The following is a 19,829-nucleotide window of genomic DNA, read 5'->3' on the forward strand; positions in this document are numbered from 1 at the left end:
CCTCTATCTCCCACCCACACTCTCCCCCTCCCGCACTCTCCTCCATCTCCCTCTCACGCTCTCCTCTCTCCCCCTCTCACACTGTCCTCTATCTCCCTCCCACACTCACCCCTCGCCCCCTGCCACACTCTCCTCTCTCCCCCTCACACGCTCTCCTCTCTCCCCCTCTCACACTCTCCCCCTCCAGCACTCTCCGCTCTTTCCCTCTCACACTCTCCCCCTCCCACACTCTCCTCTATCTCCCACCCACACTTTCCCTCTCCCCCTCTCCTCTCTCCCCCTCCCACACTCTCCTCTCTCCCCCTCTCCCACACCCTCCCCCTCCCACACTCTCCCCTCTCCCCCTCCCACACTGTCCTCTCTTCCCCTCTCTCACACTCTCCTCTCTCTCCCTCACACTCTCCTCCTTCCCCCTCTCACACTCTCCCTCTCCAACACTCTCCTCTCCCTCCCTCTCACACTCACTCTCCTTTCTCTCCCCCCACCCCTCTCCCCTGCCTCACACACTGTTCCCTGGCAGTCCTGGCAGTCCTTCAGTCGCTGGCACACTTCCTGATATTTCTGGGCATCTGCTGGTGCATTTCGCCTTGGCTTTCGCTATTCATGGACAGAGCGCAGGGAAAGCGGTCCATAAATGAACCTCTTGTTCCCTGCACCGAACCTGCCCCAATCCCACATCCCTGGCTGAGCTCCAGCTCTGTGGTGCGAGAGAGGATAGCGAGCTGTGTCTTTTCTCTCTCTCTCTCTCCCTCTGCAGATGTAACGTTGGCATATTTTCGTTGAAATACACTGGCTGCAATTTATAACTTTCAACTGTTAAATCTCTGAAAATTGGATTTAAAAAAGCCCTTCTTATGACTGTTGCTTGGTCATTACTGAATCTCCCAGAGAGGAGGAGGAGGGGGAGGTGGGGGGGGAAGGCTATATTCCCACTCACAGTGGTGATGCACAGAATTGGAAATCTATAAACTGAACGGGGCGCGCTAGCCTCCAGCCTCCGCTCGACATCATGCCTCTCTAATCACGTCTGCTGCTTTCTTTCCCTCACCCCCTCTCTCCCTCTCTCTCTCATTTTCTCACCAACAGCACGTAGCAACCCTGCGCCACGGTATCTCAGTCTTACTCGGTCGCTGTGTCCGCGGCTGGATCTACATCTGCATCTGGATCGTCCCTGCACTCCCAGGTGTTTTGTCAGTTTCCCTGGGATTTCCTGGCTCTGGTTCAGTTTCACCCCCCCCCCCCCCTCCTCCCCCCCCCTTCCCTCCTCCTCCTTCCCTCACCCCTCACCTTGTTATTGCTCCGGCTTGTGTGCGTTTGGTCCCTCTCTCTCTCTCCCTCCTTCAGGGGGAGGTTATCAAAGTCTGGAAAGTGGCAAAAGGCAGCGAGCGGCTGATGCGAAGATGTTTTGAAGGGGACCCCGCGGTCGGCTGCTTCCCTGTCTCCCTGCCTCGAACCCCCCCCTCCTCTCTCTCTCTTCCTCCTGTCGATGGGAGCGTGTTAGCGCCTGGGGAGAGGAGAGAGGAGAGATTAAGAAGAAGGAGAAGATAAAGGATCTCGGACAAGCTGGTGTGAACAGTATTTTTTTTGTGTGTGAAACTGACTGACCATGTCCTGCCGGCCTGCCTTTCCTTCCCGGGGATTTCTGTGGAGGATTCTGTGGGTTACTTGCAGTTTGCAGAATTGTTTCTGGGTGCTGGGGTGTCCGGGGAACTGTATCTGTAAAATCAGCCAGATTTATTGCAACCAGCCGGATAATGTTACCATCTTCCCGGTCCTGGATTTGCAGGAGATGGAGAGCGTCAGGGAAATGTAAGTAATGCTGCCTTGTGTTGTGTGTGAGTGTATGTTTTAATTTCAACGCACGTTCTTTGCAAGCTCTCTGGGCACTGAGTGCACACAGAACTTGGACATTTATCACACACTAGACCTATTCGGCTGAACGGTGGGGCTGGATGTGACCAGAAAAGGAGTCACCTCCCACTGAACACTTGACCGCATATTTAAAAACAATAACGATATATGCAACATCCAGCGGTCCTGTGGCGAATTGATGGGTGCAGAAGCTGGACTATAAGTTAGCACACACACACACACACACACACTGTGGGACTTGAGAGAGTGTTTCCATCAGACTCATAACACCCGCAGTGCAGTCAAAATTCCACATCACAACAGCTCTGTTTTTGGTTTACATTTAAAACCGGGTTTTAAAAATCCGGGGTGTTTTTTTTAACAGGGAAATCTCCCTGGGACGCCTCAGATGGGAGAATTTTAAGACAGAGGACAGAGAGAGAGAGAAAACATCAAACCCCAGGAAGGTTATTCCCTCGATTCTGATACTTAAAGTTCATTATCCGAATGAGTCAGCAGGGGAATGGAATGCAAAGAAGCGAATCTCGGAGAGCAGGATAACCCCCCTGGCCTTTTTTCACTTTCCCGCTGATGGCATTCCCAGCCAGGATCTGGGATTCTGCACTGGACGTTATCTGGGATTCTGGAATGATACCCAAGGGATGTGTGTGTGTGTGTGGGGGGGGGGGGGGCAACTTTGCTGCTAATTCCGTGAGCGGCAGTGCCAGCCACTGGCAATCACGCGGGTAACACAGGCCTTTCACACATTGGGGAAATCAAGGTGTCGTTTGCAAACCCTTAATCCCAGGAATGCCTCCAACAGGAAGAGCGGGGAGGGGGGTGGGGGCGCCAGTATTGCACTCTTCAAAGCGGGTTCTTCAATCTGGGTGAAATCGTCTTGATACCTGCGTCGTTCTGTCTCTCATCCTGTTTCACTCTCGCTACCCGTGGAGCTCTATATCTGGGGTTCTCCCCTCCTCCCTGGGTCTCTCTCCCTCTCTTTCTAACCCCTCTCCTTCATGCTCTGCATTGTTCTTCCTGCCACCCCCTGTGTATGGTTCCCAGTTTCTATCAGCTCTGACTTTCTCTGACCTTGTCTCACAGTCTGTCTGGGTCAGCATCTCTCTCTCTATGTGACAGTATTTCTCAATGGCTCCATCTCAGCTGCTTCTCTCTCGTTTATTCCCCCTTCCCATTGCCCCCCCCCCCCCCCCCCCCTGCATCACCGTATTCTGAGAGATGAATGCACCTTGAAGAGCTCAGATGAATTATCCCCCCCCCGTCCTTTGACAATAAACTGGCCGGAATATGTTGAGACAGGGTTAGTTTCACCCAGACACCTAATCCAGGTCACCCCACCCCGGCTACAACCCACTTTAAAAGTAAATGCAAATAGGAAAGATCGGATAGGGACATTTTGAAGTTTGTGAGAGGTGGACTGACTTCAGATGTGGAGCAGATTCACTTTGCAAGCACACACCATCCACCAGGTTGCTCAGTGTCAATTTTCTACAGACTTGGGTGTGGGGGCAAAAGAATAGTCCCACTTTCTGGGCATGTTATTTCCCCACAATATTTGATAAAATGAAACATTTCAAAATGTCACCCTTTCTCTCGTTAGGCCTTGCCAAAGAGAAACGATTCAGTGCCCCCCCCCCCCAGTCAAACATTGCTCGGTAGAGATCACCCCCCCCCCCCCCCGCTTTAACTGCAATCATTCTGAATGCCTTTGATATTCAAGAGGCTTAATTCAAACGGACTGAGTCTTGGAGGCAGGAATCTCTGAGATGTACTAGTCTCTAGTCTCTCGCAGGTCCAGTTCCCAACACATAGGGGAGGCTGCAGGATAACATTTTAAACCGCAGTTAGAGAGAGAGAGAGAGTGTGTGTGTGTGGAGGAGGGAGAGGACCGCTGGTGGAAATATCTACCCCTCTCCAGCCCGCATCATATCCAAAATTCGAGGGGCTGAATTGCCTCCTCCTGTTCAAACGGAGCAGCGAAATCCGGTTTAACTCCCGCTCTTCAATAGCCCATTAACCACGTTAATAAGAGGCTGTGCAATCTCCGTCTGGAAGGAGCGAATGAGTTTATAATTTGTGCACCAATTTGGGATCAGTCCAAATCTGTTGGGATCTCAGGGAGTCCCAGCTATTCCAGAGTTCTGGGATTGCGAAAACCACAATCTCCCTTAAATAATCCTGTCCATTCCGCTCTTTGATTTGTTTCCTGTCCATCAACTGTTCGTTTTTTAAATGCTGTCCTGTGCCATGAATACAAGAAAAGGATCAAGTTGGGGGAAATCTTTTGTAAAAGAGTTCTTAATTTTTGCACCTTGTATGGCGATTGGACGATGCAGGTTGCTGAGGAGTGTCAATCTCCATGACACGTGCCAATGTTTGCTTTTAAACTGTCAGCCTCTCATAAAGAGGAAAGTCAAAATATTCAGAAAGAGAGTGACCTTGTGACAGAGAGAGAGGGAGGGAGGGAGAGAGAGGGTGGGAGGGAGAGCGAGAGAGGGGGAGGGAGAGAGAGAGACAGAAGGGGAGGGAGAGAGAGAGAGGGAGAGGATGGGAGAGAGAGGGTGGGAGGGAGAGCGAGAGAGGGGGAGGGAGAGAGGGGGAGGGAGAGAGGGAGAGAGAGAGACAGAAGGGGAGAGAGAGAGAGGGAGAGGATGTGAGAGAGAAGGATGGAGAGAGAGGGAGGGAGAGAGAGGGAGGGAGAGAGGGAGGTAGGGAGAGAGAGGGAGAGGGAGGGAGAGAGGGAGGTAGAGAGAGGGAGGGAGAGAGAGGGAGGGAGGGAGTATTCAGTGTGAACTACAAAGAAAAGTACAACACAGGAACAGGCCCTTCGGCCCTCCAAGCCCGTGCCGACCATGCTGCCCGACTAAACTACAATCTTCTACACTTCCTGGGTCCATATCCCTCTATTCCCATCCTATTCATGTATTTGTCAAGATGCCCCTTAAATGTCACTATCGTCCCTGCTTCCACCACCCCCTCCGGTAGCGAGTTCCAGGCACCCACTACCCTCTGTGTAAAAAATCTGCCTCGCACATCTACTCTAAACCTTACCCCTCGCACCTTAAACCTATGCCCCCTTGAAATTGACCCCTCTACCCTGTGGAAAAACCTCTGACTATCCACTCTGTCTATGCCCCTCATAAGTTTGTAGACCTCTATCAGGTCGCCCCTCAATCTCCGTCGTTCCAGTGAGAACAAACTGAGTTTATTCAACCGCTCCTCGTAGCTAATGCCCTCCATACCAGTCAACATTCTGGTAAATCTCTTCTGCACCCTCTCTAAAGCCTCCACATCCTTCTGGTAGTGTGGCGACCAGAATTGAACACTATACTCCAAGTGTGGCCTAACTAAGATTCTATACAGCTGCAACATGACTTGCCAATTCTTATACTCAATGCCCCGGCCAATGAAGGCAAGCATGCCATATGCCTTCTTGACTACCTTCTCCACCTGTGTTACCCCTTTCAGTGACCTGTGGACCTGTACTCCTAGATCTCTCTGACTTTCAAAACTCAATGTGGGGGTTATTCAGCTTCCATTTGGGGGTCTGGCATCTGTGAGAGAACCGATTTCAGGGACTGGGGTTAGAACTCAGGGTCGGGGATCAGGGACTGGGATCAGGGACTGGGATCAAGGATTGCGATCAGGACTGGGATCAGGGACAGGGGTCTGGGATCAAGGACTGGGATCAGGGGCCTGGGAACAGGGATTGGGGTTTGGGATCAGGGACTGGGATCAGGGATTGGGGACTGAGATCAGGGACTGGGATCAGGGACTGGGGTCTGGGATCAGGGACTGGGATCAGGGACTGGAATCAGGGACTAGGATCAGGGTCTGGGATCAGGGATTGGGATCAGGGACTGGGATCTGGGACTGGGGTCAGGGATCAGGGACTGGGATCAGGGTTCATGGACTGGGATCAGGGACTGGGGTCTGGGATCAGGGACTGGCGTCTGGGATCAGGGACTGGGATCAGGGACTGGGGTCTGGGATCAGGGACTGGGGTCTGGGATCAGGGACTGGGATCAGGGTCTGGGATCAGGGATCAGGGACTGAGATTGGGGTCTGGGATCAGGGACTGGGATCAGGGACTAGGATCAGGGACTGGGATCAAGGACGGGGGTCTGGGATCAGGGATTGGGGTCTGGGATCAGGGACTGGGATCAGGGACTGTGTTCTGGGATCAGGGGCTGGGATCAGGGACTGGGATTTGGCATCAGGGACTGGGATCAGGGACAGGAATCAGGGATTGGGGTCTGGGATCAGGGACTGGGATTAGGGACTGGGATCAGAGGCTGGGATCAGGGACTGGGGTCTGGGATCAGGGACTGGGTTCAGGGACTGGGGTCTGGGACTGGGATCAGGGACTGGGGTCTGGGATCAGCGACTGGGTCTGGGATCAGGGACTGGGATCAGGGATTGGGTTGAAGATCGGGGCCAGACATGGGGTGAGAGTGCCCGCTCATTGGGCAGTGCGTTCCTATAGCTGAAGTTGAAATCTTTTCCAGGTGTATATATATGTATTAAAAAATGACGATGTTCGTATAGAACCCTTCTTTCATCTTCTCTGTCTCATTCATTCCTTCATTCTGACTCAGTGCCTCTCTAAAGAAGGATAGACTGAGAGCGATGGAGTGACCCCAGGATTGGGCTGGGGTGCGTGGAGCAGAGAGAGAGGGAGAGACTTGGAAAGGCAAAAATGTGAGGAGGACACAGTTGCAAAGGTTGAGAAAGATGTGCCGAGGTGCGATAGTGACAGACTTTGAGGAGAGAGTGAGAGAGTGCAGGATGAGAGAGTGTGAAGCGGAGAGACGGAGGCGGCGAATCAGAGCGTCTTCAAGCAGCGGTTTGCATTGAAAGGAACTCAGTTCTTACATTGCTGAATAATGCATTGCAGAATACAGGTTGAACATCTTTGTTGTTCAATTTTTAAAACTGCGGTCCATAAAAATGACCAGGAGTCCGAATAACATTATCTGGTGGCCTTGGCTATCATGTCATTACACCCAGTTGTGCTGTGAACAATTGATGCGTTTTGCAAGGAAAATAAGTTACTTAATGGCGATCTATGGGAAGCTAAATTAAATTAACAGCCCGATATTGCACTGGCTGTACTCTGCAACTGTTAACATTTGTAAATTAAAACGACTCAGCCATCAAAGGTGAGTGGGATCCTAAACTGGTCAATAAACCCACAGATGCAGAGTGTGCTGAAGACTGAATCTTGAGCTGGCCAACACATTTAGTCGAATCGCCAGGGGAATGTACACAACACGCCCGCTCCTGCTGCACTAAGCCATCCCAGGAAAACATTTCAAAACAACTTTGTCATTTTAAAAAACTGACTGGAGTTCACAAATTTTTTTTTTTTAATTGCAAAATTGTACCTTCATAATCTGCCAAAATATATATATTTAAAATGAAATTTTAGTGTTTGATTTCTAAAGTATAACGTGCATTCATAACTATTCTGGAAACATGGATGTAAAACATATTGGAAATGTCCAATGGATAATTCAGCAGCTGAATGATGGTGCTGACGTTTTAAACGTGGACTCTATAAGCGGTGTCTTATTAAGATTGATGTTTCTCCGGCACAAGTTCGGTTTGGGGAATATTTTCCGGCTTTGTTTTTTAAATGTTTGCTCAGAAAATAGAAAAGAAGACTTGATAATCTTTCACACCAAATCTGGTTGTGAAGCTTCGGGGCCCTCAGCAAGTGCTACCGGTTTAAAGCTCTTTACAAAGATTGTACCATTCCAATTGCAGGAGAAAGCTCGGAAATGGTTCCTGTGTGTTGAGGGCTATCTATCTCAATTTAACTAGAAAATCCATGGAGTGTATGAGGGAATGGGCCCATAGCTCACAGTAACTGTCTGCAGTTATTGGATCTATATTTATAAATGTAACTTGGATCTAGCACAGGCGTGCCAAGTGGCAGAGTCCTGTGGTTGAGGTGATGGCCTCTGGAAAACACAACCGAGTTGTGCGTCCGAAGGTTCCCCGTCTATAACCATTTAAAAACCGTTCACAAGTGCAGCTGACACACATCTAATTGACACTGTTAAACATTCAAAAAGATTGTGGGACCCTGGCTTTCCAACACACCTTGCGCAATACACCTTGCTAGGATTAGCATATAGATAGAACTGACCCTGCTTATATTGATCCAGCTTAATGTACAGAAAGCTCAAAATTAAGACAAACATTTCCCCACCAAATGATTAGGCTTGGGAAAGGCCAAATATAATTAACATTCAAAGGCATTTTTGATGCTCTGCTCCTGATTCTAAAATGACTTTCTCTGAAGACATTAGGTGCTCAGTCTGGGGGCACCTGTCATCTTTGGCCGAATGTTTTTGAAAACAATCTAATTGACGTGGGAGCGCTATGTGTACACCTCTGGTGAGCTAGTGTTGACCTAAAATTGGATTTGTGTTTGGATTGAGTACCATGTCCAGGAACCATCTTGGCTGAGTGTGTGTGTGTGTGTTTGTGGCACAGATTAGTCCTATGCTTCTCATTTCATCCTATTACATGCCGTAAGTGCTGTCTAAATGTTTGATGTATTCATATTCTTTGTGCACGTAAGCATGTGCCAACAAACTGATTGACTAGTACAGATGGAGGGGTGTGTGACCTCAACACCAGATCAAGGCGTGTTTCTTAACTGAATGGATGAGGGAGGTCTTCATCTGTCCCTGTTGTATCTTTTTAAAACAGCTTCCCCTCCCTGACTATAAATGAATTGCGGCAGGAAAATATTTCATTGAGGTTGTGAGTGGACTGTCCTGATAGCCCACTGAACGCATATGGGCTGCTTGAATGTTACTGAGCCACAAGTCCGAGGAGAATCCCAAGATTGAAACACTTTTTAGTGTTGAGTGAAATGAACTTAATTGAGGCATTATTGATCCACATCATGTTTCTCCCATCCCTGTGTAGCTGGGCTGTGAAGACAAAAAACAACCAGGGCTCCCAACCTGAGAGGTATACTTGAAACTCCAGTCACTTCCCATTGTCCAGCAGTCATCCAGCATCCTGAGTCATTAATAATACTAATCAGCTCCCTCACCCTGTCAAGCTCAGTTACTCTTTCCAGGATTTTAATTCTGATTGTGAAGCTATTCATTCTAAGCTGCCTGATCTAAATGGAGAAACCTTATTTAGCTTGTGCTCTGGTATTAATAGGAAAGCCAAATATTTCTCACAATATTTCTGCATTGGGAAAGTGTGTTAAAAATATGTTCTAAGTGTTGTATGTGTTTTTACAGAATGTTCATTAATTACAGAGGCCGTAATGAATACAATCTTGTATGGGATTCCATCAAGTATTCTATTGTGCTAACAGTCAAGGATGTTGCTCGACAGTTCATTATGTTGATGGTATCAGGTCAGGAATTCCAGGATTTTTACTTGGTGATGATGAAGGAATGGTGGCACATGTCCAAGTCATAATGGGTACTATGTATTATAGAGTGTTGTAGACTGTTGCATTGTCAAACAGAGAGTATGTTATATAGGGTGCTTTCATAGTCTGAAGTCAGCCACGCATAAATTCAAATGTGTGTTTAACAAGCCAAAGTCAACGTAATATCTTGGAATGTATGCCACATGAAAGTTTCAGCTGGTGAGCAGTACTGTTCACAATGTAATTACTATGTATTCTGGTTCATATACTGAGAGCAAATAATTGCTTTTGAGGGAATGAGGTTTTGAGGGAAATGGGGCTGGTTTAGCACACTGGGCTAAATCGCTGGCTTTTAAAGCAGACCAAGGCAGGCCAGCAGCATGGTTCAATTCCTGTACCAGCCGGAATGTGGCGACTCGGGGCTTTTTTGACAGTAACTTCATTTGAAGCCCACTTGTGACAATAAACGATTTTCATTTCATTTAATTTCATGATCTGACGCAAGTCAAGTGTGATCTAATTGTATCACCGCTGCTCTAATACTCAATCTGTACCCTCACTCTTTGGTTCCAGTCCTCACTTCCCAATGTTTCTCCTTTTAAAATAAAGTTCCCCACACTCGCCCCATTTAACAGGGAGTAACCGAAGAATAATTTGACTTAAAAGAAATTTGCCAGATAGCCCAGGTTTTGGACTTGCGTGAAATTCTGTAGGAGAAATCTTGGTGGAATTTACCTTTTTTGCTGTAATAGATCAAAATTATTCCTGATTGCAATTTTATTTCTTATCCTAAAATGGAATAAACTATTCAGTCATTATTGGCGTAGGGAACTCAACATCCTGCTTCTCCATCACTGTGACTGTAGTATGCACTATCTATAGGATCTGTTGCAGCAATTTGTCAAGCTTGCTTCAACCATGTTTCCCTCTCTCTGTGACCTCAATGACCAAAATGAACCAGAGCTACAAAATCAGCAGAGCACTCTCAGCAGCAAGTCTCCCTTCCAGCTGGAAGAGCACCCTGACTTGGACACATGCTAACTTTCTTTCATTGTCAGCGGATCAAAATCCTGTAATCTAATACCATGGTACCAGTGCAAAGAGCTGTCCAAGGCCGAGTGATGCAACTGAAACATTCCAAGGTCCATGACTACTACAGGACGCACTAAAGCTTGGGGCAGTCAATGCAAAGGCAAAGTGGGGAAAGGCCACCGTTGAAGAGAAGGCCTTTCAGCCATAGGGCCCCCAGGGGCTGGTAACATTGTGGAATCCCATGGGTTGTATGCCTGACATTTATGTATATAGTATCACATGCATTTCAAATGTATTGAGGTATCTCAAAGTGCAACGTGCTCTGCGGAGAAAAGTTGAACATTATTGCACTTTCCGTAATGTCCAATTTGAAATGTATTGGAATGTATGAATAAAGTATGTTTTTGGAAAAAAACACCATTTTACCAAAGTGTGGTTCAAAGAAGTAGGCCCAATGATGTTGAAAGACAGACAATAAATGTGACTTTGCTAACACAGCACACGTTCCACAAATATGTTTTTAAAAATTGATTTTTAAAAAGGTTATTGACCATGGAAGATCATTGCAGGACTCTGGTGAAAATATGAGACAAATCAAGAAATATTGATAAGTTAACAGTAATCTTGGGCTGGAAAAGATGTAGGGCTTTTCTCACTGGAGCGAAGAAGGAAAAGAGGTGACTTGATAGAGGTGTACAAGGTGATGAGAGGCATGGATAGAGTGGATAGCCAGAGGCTTTTCCCCAGGGTAGAAATGGCTGTCACGAGGGGACATAATTTTAAGGTGATTGGAGGAAGGTATAGGGGAGATGTCAGAGGTTGGTTCTTTATACAGAGAGTGGTGGGTGTGTGGAATGCACTGCCAACAGAGGTAATGGAGTCAGAGTCATTAGGGACATTTAAGCAACTCGCACACAGACAGCAGTAAATTAAAGGGGTGTAGGTTAGGTTGATCTTAGATTAGGATAAATGATCGGCACAACATCGTGGGCCGAAGGGCCTGTACTGTTCTATGTTCTATGTCTATGTCCTATGTATTCATTATAGAAAGGAAGGATAGAAAGTCAAGGATCCCTAAAGAGTTGCTGGCAAACCAAGTTAGAACAAGTGACAGAGCGATGAACCTTGCAATAAGGAGGATGACTGTGCAGGACCGAATATTTGGAACTTAGGAGGAAAAATATAAATTCAGAGAAGCACAAAATGCATTAATATTGATGAAGCTGCATCGGACAAGAATGGTTGCAATGGTGACAGAGGATATGGTCTAGAGGCTGGAGAGAGAAACTACAAGATGTACTAGGCTGAATCTCTCTAATAGATAATTATATTGTCCCCGGGTTGCTCTGATATCATAGCAATGATAGAGGGCCATGATATGGAAGCAATTTGAATGGAGATCTGTAGACGCATGATCTTTTATACATTTTCGTGACAGGGTACATAAACTACCAAGCTGACCTGAAGGCAATTTAATTACTGTTTATACAGATGCATTTATTCTTGGATAGATCAGGTCTGCTGTTACATGAACTCTTGGACTTCAGTTGAAGCTCGGTAATGAGCATTGAACTCAATCATTTGTGCTTATTGGGACCCATTTAATCAAACTGTTTCAGTCAAACAGCCATTGAATAAATGTCAACTGTACAAACTTCTTAACATTCGGCAGAAAATCTGCAGGAACATGTGAACAGCTACCGTGATTACCAGTCATTGCTATGATAAAACAGGATTTTTCTTCAGCAGATAGGTCCCTTTCCCTCACAGCTTAAATAGGGTATTGGCATTTCAACTACGCCACTGGGGCATTACTTTATGTGCAGTGGCTGTGACTCTCTGAAAATAATGGCATTATCATAGAATCATATAATTTACTGTGCAGACAGAGGCCATTCGGCCCATCAAGTCTGCACGGCCCTTGGAAAGAGCACCCCCCCTAAGCCCACAGTTCCACCCTATCCCCGTAACCCAGGAACCCCACCGAACCTTTTTTGGACACTGAGGGCAATTTAGCATGGCCAATCCACCTAACCTGCAGCTCTTTGGACTGTGGGAGGAAACCCGAGCGCCCGGAGGAAACCCACGCAGACACGGGGAGAACGTGCTGACTCCGCACAGACAGTGACCCAAGCTGGGAATCGAACCTGGGACCCTGGAGCCACGAAGGAACTGTGCTAACCACTGTGCTAACGTGCCGTGCTACATGCTGACTGAAAAGACTACCACTTGCAAGTTAACTAAATCATTGTCACTGTGCTAGGTGGCACACTATTTTTGCCTGGTATATGTTTCCTGTGCAGGCGCGCTCCCACATGTAGCCCTCACTAAACATCCAAAACTCTGCTCCCCATGACTAAAATGCAATCAACCCTGTTCCCCTGTGACTCCTGTGTTCTCTAACCTAAACTGGTTTCTGGTCAAGGAACATGTTGATTAAAACATTTTCAGCCATGTTTTCACATCCCTCCTTGGCTTCATCCCTCTCCATCTCTGTAATTTCCTCCAGTCCTAAAATCCTCTGACATATCTAATTCTGGCTGCTTGAGTCTCCCTGATTGTAATTGCTCCACCATTGGCGATCGTGCCGTCAGCTGCTGGGGCCTCAAGCTCTGGAAATCTCTCCTGATACTTCTTTGTTTGATTTTACCAGTTTGAAGATACTCTAAAAATTCAACTCTCTAACCAAGCTTTTAGTCATCTGAGCTGATATATCCTTGTCTAGTTTGAAGTCATATTTTGCTTTATAATGCTCCTGTAAGCACCTTGGGACATTTTATGACATGAAAGGCACTATATAAATAAGTTGTTGTTATTGGTGACATGTTTAATGTGCTGCCTGATGATTGATTTCAGCAGTGTCTGCATCCATTGTGGTGGCTTGTCCAGTTGGCTTCAAATTTCCCTGACTCGTTTCCACTCAATTTTACTTCCCTTTTGAGTGGAGGGCGGGGAAAAGAGGGGTTGGGGGCAGGGGGTGAAGAGGGGTTGGGGGTAAAAGAGGGGTTGGGGATGAGGAAGAAGAGGGGCTGGGGGTGAGAAGAGGGGCTGGGGGGAGAAGAGGGGCTGGGGGGGGAGAAGAGGGTCTGGGGGGAGAAGAGAGGTTGGGGGTGGGAATAGGGGTTGGGGCAGGGGAGAAGAGGGGTTGGGGGTGAGAATAGGGGTTGGGGCAGGGGAGAACAGGGGTTGGGGAGAAGAAGGGTTGGGGGTGGGCGGAGAGGAGGGGTTGGTGCGGGGGACGAGAGGTTGGTGCAGGGGAGAAGAGGGGTTGGGAAAGGGGGGAAGAAGAGGGGTTGGGAAAGGGGGGAAGAAGAGGGGTTGCTGTGGGGGATAGAAGGGTTGGGGCAGTGGGGTAGAAGAGGGATTGGAGCATGAGGTAGAATAGGGGTTATGGCAGGGGAGAAGAGGGGTTGTGGTGGGGGGAGAAGAGGGGCTGGGGCGGAGGGAGAACAGGGGGTGGAGTTGGGTAGAACGGGGGTGAGGGAGGGTGGGAACAGGGGTTGGGGTTGGGGAGAGCAGGGGGTGGGGGAGAACAGAGGATCGAGTTGGGGAGAACAGGGGGTGAGGTAGGGGGGACAGGGGTTGGGGTTGGGGAGAAAAGGGGGTGGAGTTGGAGAGAGCAGGAGGTGGGGAGGGTGAAACGGGGTGAGGGGGACAGGGTTGGGGTTGGGGAGAATAGGGGTTGGGGAGAACAGGGGGTGGAGTTGGAGCGAACAGGGGGTGGGGAGGTGGGAACGGGGTGAGGGAGGGGGGACAGGGTTGGGGTTGGGGAGAATAGGGGTTGGGGAGAACAAGGGGTGGAGTTGAGGAGAACGGGGGGTGGCGGAGGGGGAAACGGGGGGTGAGGGAGGGGGGTACAGGGGTTGGGGTTGGGGAGAACAGGGGTTGGTGTTGGGGAGAACAGGGGGTGGGGGAGGGGGGAACAGGGTGTGAGGGAGGGGGGACAGGTGTTGGGGAGAACAGGGGGTGGAGTTGGGGAGAACAGGGGGTGGGGAGGGGGGAACAGGGCGTGAGGGAAGGGGGCAGGGTTTGGGGTTGGGGAGAACAGGGGGTGGAGTTGGGGAGAACAGTGGTTGGGGTGAACAGGGGGTGGAGTGGGGAGAACAGGGGGTGGAGTGGGGAGAACAGGGGGTGGAGTTGGGGAGAACAGGGGGTGGGGAGGGGGGAACAGGGCGTGAGGGAGGGGTGACAGGGGGTGGAGTGGGGAGAACAGGGGGTGGAGTTGGCGAGAACAGGGGGTGGAGTGGGGAGAACAGGGGGTGGGGGAAGGGGAGAACAGGGGGTGGGGGAAGGGGAGAACAGGGGGTGGGGGAAGGGGAGAACAGGGGGTGGGGGAAGGGGAGAACAGGGGGTGGGGGAAGGGGAGAACAGGGGGTGGAGTTGGGGAGAACAGGGGTTGGGGTGAACAGGAGGTGGATTGGGGAGAACAGGGGGTGGAGTTGGAGAGAACAGGGGGTGGGGGAAGGGGAGAACAGGGGGTGGGGAAGGGGAGAACAGTGGGTGGGGGAAGGGGAGAACAGGGGGTGGGGGAAGGAGAGAACAGGGGGTGGGGGAAGGAGAGAACAGGGGGTGGAGTTGGGGAGAACAGGGGGTGGGGGACGGGGAGAACAGGGGGTGGAGTTGGGGAGAACAGGGGGTGGGGGAAGGGGAGAACAGGGGGTGGGGCAGGGGGAGAACAGGGGGTGGAGTTGGGGAGAACAGTGGGTGGAGTTGGGGAGAACAGGGGGTGGGGGACGGGGAGAACAGGGGGTGGAGTTGGGGAGAACAGGGGGTGGGGGAAGGGGAGAACAGGGGGTGGGGCAGGGGGAGAACAGGGTTTTTTTTTCTCGTGTTGGCTGTTCCCTGGAATTTCACGATTGATTGTTCAGTTGTTCGCTGTTCTGGTCAGGGGACTTGGGGACTTTTAATTACTTGCAGAATTTCAGGTTGAGCCGGAGATGGGTTGATGGTTCAGTCTGCAGCAGGTGTTCCAATGTTTTGGACAGACTCCAAAGAGTTTTAAACCTGTAGCCATTTGCGAATGTCATGTAGAAAGTCAGTACATCTCAATAAGAATTCTGTTGAACTCTTGTTGAGGTAATGGAGCAGAGAGGAAGTCCTTAGTTGCTCGAAACCTGTTTGCTTCTTTTTCTCTCTAGCAGGTGCACACGTTATATAAGCACATTTTTCTCCAATTTCTTTTGGCGGGGAGGGTGGGGTTTGTTGTCCCGGGTGCAGCAAACCACAGTCAGTTTCCATGGGGACAATTATCATTCCGGACCCCGATTTACCCTGGTGTCCTGATCTTGATCTGCAATATTTACACCGCAGTGGTAATAGTTTCATCATTCGTAGTCGATCTGGGACTGAAACTGACACAAATGAGATTTGTCTCCTTTTTCTGTCACTGAGTTCTTTCAAGAAGCCCCCCAGTCCAACTGGGGGTTAAGGTGCAGGTCAGCCATGTGGAGAAGGGGGGTGGGGAGCATTTATTTTACCCCTGCTCGACAGTGCCATAGTTTTGGGAATTTCCCTACAATCTGTTTTGAAGTAGGGGAGCAAGATGACCAGCAGAGGGAGGTCAGGCCACAGCAGAGGTGCTCCCTGGATTGCAGGCCTTCACTTCTCCAGAGTTTTTAAGAGGCTGTGGTTTACCAGGAAAGCCACAGTAGATTTTACACAGCAAGCAGACCTGGAGCCTAACTCCACCAACGGCACTGTATTGCTAGCAAGTCGCTGAAGCTGTTTCCACCGGGGACATCACGGATATCCGTCAACCAATGGGGAACAGGGGCGAGATTCTCCGGCCCCCCGCCGGGTCGGAGAGTCGCCGGGGGCTGGCGTGAATCCCGTCCCTGCCGGTTGCCGAATTCTCCGGCACTGGAGATTCGGCGGGGGCGGGAATCGTGCCGTGCCGGTTGGCAGGCCCCCCCCCCCCCCGCGATTCTCCAGCCCAGATGGCCCGAAGTCTCGCAGCGAGAATGCCTGTCCCGCCGGCGTAGAGTAAACCACCTACCTTACCGGCGGGACAAGGCGGCGCGGGCGGGCTCCGGGGTCCTGAGGGGGGCGTGGGGCGATCTGGCCCCAGGGGGGGTGGGTGCCCCACGGTGGCCTGGCCCGCGATCGGGACCCACCGATCCACGGGCGGGCCTGTGCCGTGGGGGCACTCTTTTCCTTCCGCCTTTGCCACGGTCTCCACCATGGCGGAGGCGGAAGAGACTCCCTCCACAGCGCATGCGCGGGGATACCGTGGTCGGCTGCTAACGCTCCCGCGCATGCGCTGCCCGGCAATGTCATTTCCGCGCCAGCTGGCGGGGCACTTCCGCCAGCTGGCGGGGCGGAAATCAGTCCGGCGCAGGCCTAGCCCCTCAAGGTTAGGACTCAGCCCCCCAAGATGCGGAGGATTCCGCACCTTTGGGGCGGCGCGATGTCCGACTGATTTGCGCCGTTTTTGGCGCCGGTCGGCGGACATCGCGCCGATACCGGAGAACTTTGCCCCAGATGTGTGAAACAAATCTCAGCCACTGCATGATTTATGAATTCTTTCTGACGAGATGATAAGCTGAGATCCCCTCTGCCCAATGAGGTGGATGTAAATGAGCCCATTGCAGTGTCCTGTCCAAACAAGAAGGTCGTCATCTCCTCTCTCTGTGTCCTGGCGAACCTACAGTCGTAAACAGTATACCTAGTCATTCATCTCATTGCTGTTCATGGGACATTGCTGTTTGTGAATATTGCTGCCATGTTTTCTACATAACAATCGTCACTACACACCATTACCCATTGGCTGTAAAAACAATTTGGGGGCATTCTGAAGTCATGAATGGCAATATATTGGTAAAATATTGATTCTTTCTTCTCCCTCCTAAAAATAAACCATGAGCGTGAAAATGTAGAGATTAGGAGGGTTCTCATACACGGATGTAATGCAGACGTAATTGCATAAGATCCATTATGTAACACCTCTGGAAAAGGAAGAGACACAACTGTCCTTCTGTGAATAGGAAGGGACACTCCTGTCCCTCTGTGAATAGGAAGAAACACTCCTGTCTCTCTGTGAATAGGAAGAGACACTCTTGTCTCTCTGTGAATAGGAAGAGACACTCCTGTCCTTCTGTAAATAGGAAGAGACACTCCTGTCTTACTGTGAATAGGAAGATAGACTCCTGTCTCTCTGTGAATAGGAAGGGACACTCCTGTCCGTCTGTGATTATGAAGGGTAACTCCTGTCCCCCTGCGAATAGGAAGAGTCACTCCTGTCTCTCTGTGAATAGGAAGAGACACTCTTGTCTCTCTGTGAATAGGAAGAGACACTCCTGTCTCTCTGTGAATAGGAAGAGTCACTCCTGTCTCTCTGTGAATAGGAAGAGACACTCTTGTCCCTCTGTGAATAGGAAGATACACTCCTGGCTCACTGTGAATAGCAAGGGACACTCCTGTCCCTCTGTGATTAGGAAGTGACACTCCTGTCTCTCTGTGAATGGGAAGAGACACTCCTGTCTCACTGTGAATAGGAAGATACACTCCTGGCTCACTGTGGATAGCAAGGGACACTCCTGTCCCTCTGTGATTAGGAAGGGTAACTCCTGTCCCTCTGTGAATATGAAGGGTCACTCCTGTCCCTCTGTGAATATGAAGGGTCACTCCTGTCCCTCTGTGAATATGAAGGGTCACTCCTGTCCCTCTGTGAATAGGAAGGGTCACTCCTGTCCCTCTGTGAATAGGAAGAGACACTCCTGTATCTCTGTGAATAGGAAGAGACACTCCTGTCTCACTGTGAATAGGAATAGACACTCCTGTCCCTCTGTGAATAGGAAGAGACACTCCTGTCCCACTGTGAATAGGAAGAGACACTCCCGTCCCTCTGTGAATAGGAAGAGACACTCCCGTCCCTCTGTGAATAGGAAGAGACACTCCTGTCCCTCTGTGAATAGGAAGGGTCACTCCTGTCTCTCTGTGAATAGGAAGGGTCACTCCTGTCCCTCTGTCAATAGGAAGGGTCACTCCTGTCTCTCTGTGAATAGGAAGAGACACTCCTGTCCCTCTGTGAATAGGAAGAGACACTCCTGTCTGACTGTGAATAGGAAGAGACACTCCTGTCTCACTGTGAATAGGAAGATACACTGCTGTCTCACTGTGAATAGGAAGGGTCAATCCAGTCCCTTTGTGAATAGGAAGGGTCACTCCTGTCTCTCTGTGAATAGGACGGGTCACTCCTGTCCCTCTGTGAATAGGAAGGGTCACTCCTGCCCCTCTGTGAATAGGAAGGGTCACTCCTGTCCCTCTGTGAATAGGAAGGGACACTCCTGTCTCACTGTGAATAGGAAGGGTCACTCCTGTCCCTTTGTGAATAGGAAGAGACACGCCTATATCTCTGTGAATAGGAAGAGACACTCATGTTCCTCTGTGAATAGAAAGAGACACTCCTGTCTCACTGTGAATAGGAAGATACACTCCTGGCTCACTGTGAAAAGCAAGGGACACTCCATCCCTCTGTGATTAGGAAGGGTAACTCCTGTCCCTCTGTGAATATGAAGGGTAACTCCTGTCCCTCTGGGAATAGGAAGAGTCACTCCTGTCTCTCTGTGAATAGGAAGAGACACTCTTGTCTCTCTGTGAATAGGAAGAGACACTTCTGTCTCTCTGTGAATAGGAAGAGTCACTCCTGTCTCTCTGTGGATAGGAAGAGACACTCTTGTCTCTCTCTGAATAGGAAGATACACTCCTGGCTCACTGTGAATAGCAAGGTGCACTCCTGTCCCTCTGTGATTAGGAAGTGACACTCCTGTCTCTCTGTGAATGGGAAGAGACACTCCTGTCTCACTGTGAATAGGAAGATACACTCCTGGCTCACTGTGAATAGCAAGGGACACTCCTGTACCTCTGTGATTAGGAAGGGTAACTCCTGTCCCTCTGTGAATATGAAGGGTCACTCCTGTCCCTCTGTGAATATGAAGGGTCACTCCTGTCCCTCTGTGAATATGAAGGGTCACTCCTGTCCCTCTGTGAATATGAAGGGTCACTCCTGTCCCTCTGTGAATAGGAAGAGACACTCCTGTATCTCTGTGAATAGGAAGAGACACTCCTGTCCCACTGTGAATAGGAAGAGACACTCTTGTCTCCCTGTGAATAGGAAGAGACACTCCTGTCCTTCTGTAAATAGGAAGAGACACTCCTGTCTTACTGTGAATAGGAAGATAGACTCCTGTCTCTCTGTGAATAGGAAGAGACACTCCTGTCTTACTGTGAATAGGAAGATAGACTCTTGTCTCTCTGTGAATAGGAAGAGACACTCCTGTCCTTCTGTAAATAGGAAGAGACACTCCTGTCTTACTGTGAATAGGAAGATAGACTCCTGTCTCTCTGTGAATAGGAAGGGACACTCCTGTCCGTCTGTGATTATGAAGGGTAACTCCTGTCCCCCTGCGAATAGAAAGAGTCACTCCTGTCTCTCTGTGAATAGGAAGAGACACTCTTGTCTCTCTGTGAATAGGAAGAGACAGTCCTGTCTCTCTGTGAATAGGAAGAGTCACTC

The 19,829-nt window shown here is 49.7% G+C and overlaps 1 protein-coding gene across 2 annotated transcripts in view; it reads left to right on the top strand.

Annotated features, from left to right (window-relative positions):
- The first annotated feature begins 995 nt into the window (after window positions 1-995).
- Window positions 996-19,829, top strand: part of LOC140387461 (NT-3 growth factor receptor-like) — a 1,104,107-nt gene continuing 1,085,273 nt past the window's right edge. For both annotated transcript variants that reach the window (XM_072470576.1, XM_072470577.1), the window contains exon 1: window positions 996-1,809. In XM_072470576.1, coding sequence (XP_072326677.1) covers window positions 1,607-1,809 — 203 coding nt within the window. In that variant the 5' untranslated portion in view covers window positions 996-1,606. The remainder of the gene's footprint in view (window positions 1,810-19,829) is intronic.

This window comes from Scyliorhinus torazame, chromosome 12 (assembly GCF_047496885.1).
Source record: "Scyliorhinus torazame isolate Kashiwa2021f chromosome 12, sScyTor2.1, whole genome shotgun sequence".
In the NCBI taxonomy this organism is placed as follows: Eukaryota; Metazoa; Chordata; class Chondrichthyes; order Carcharhiniformes; family Scyliorhinidae; genus Scyliorhinus; species Scyliorhinus torazame.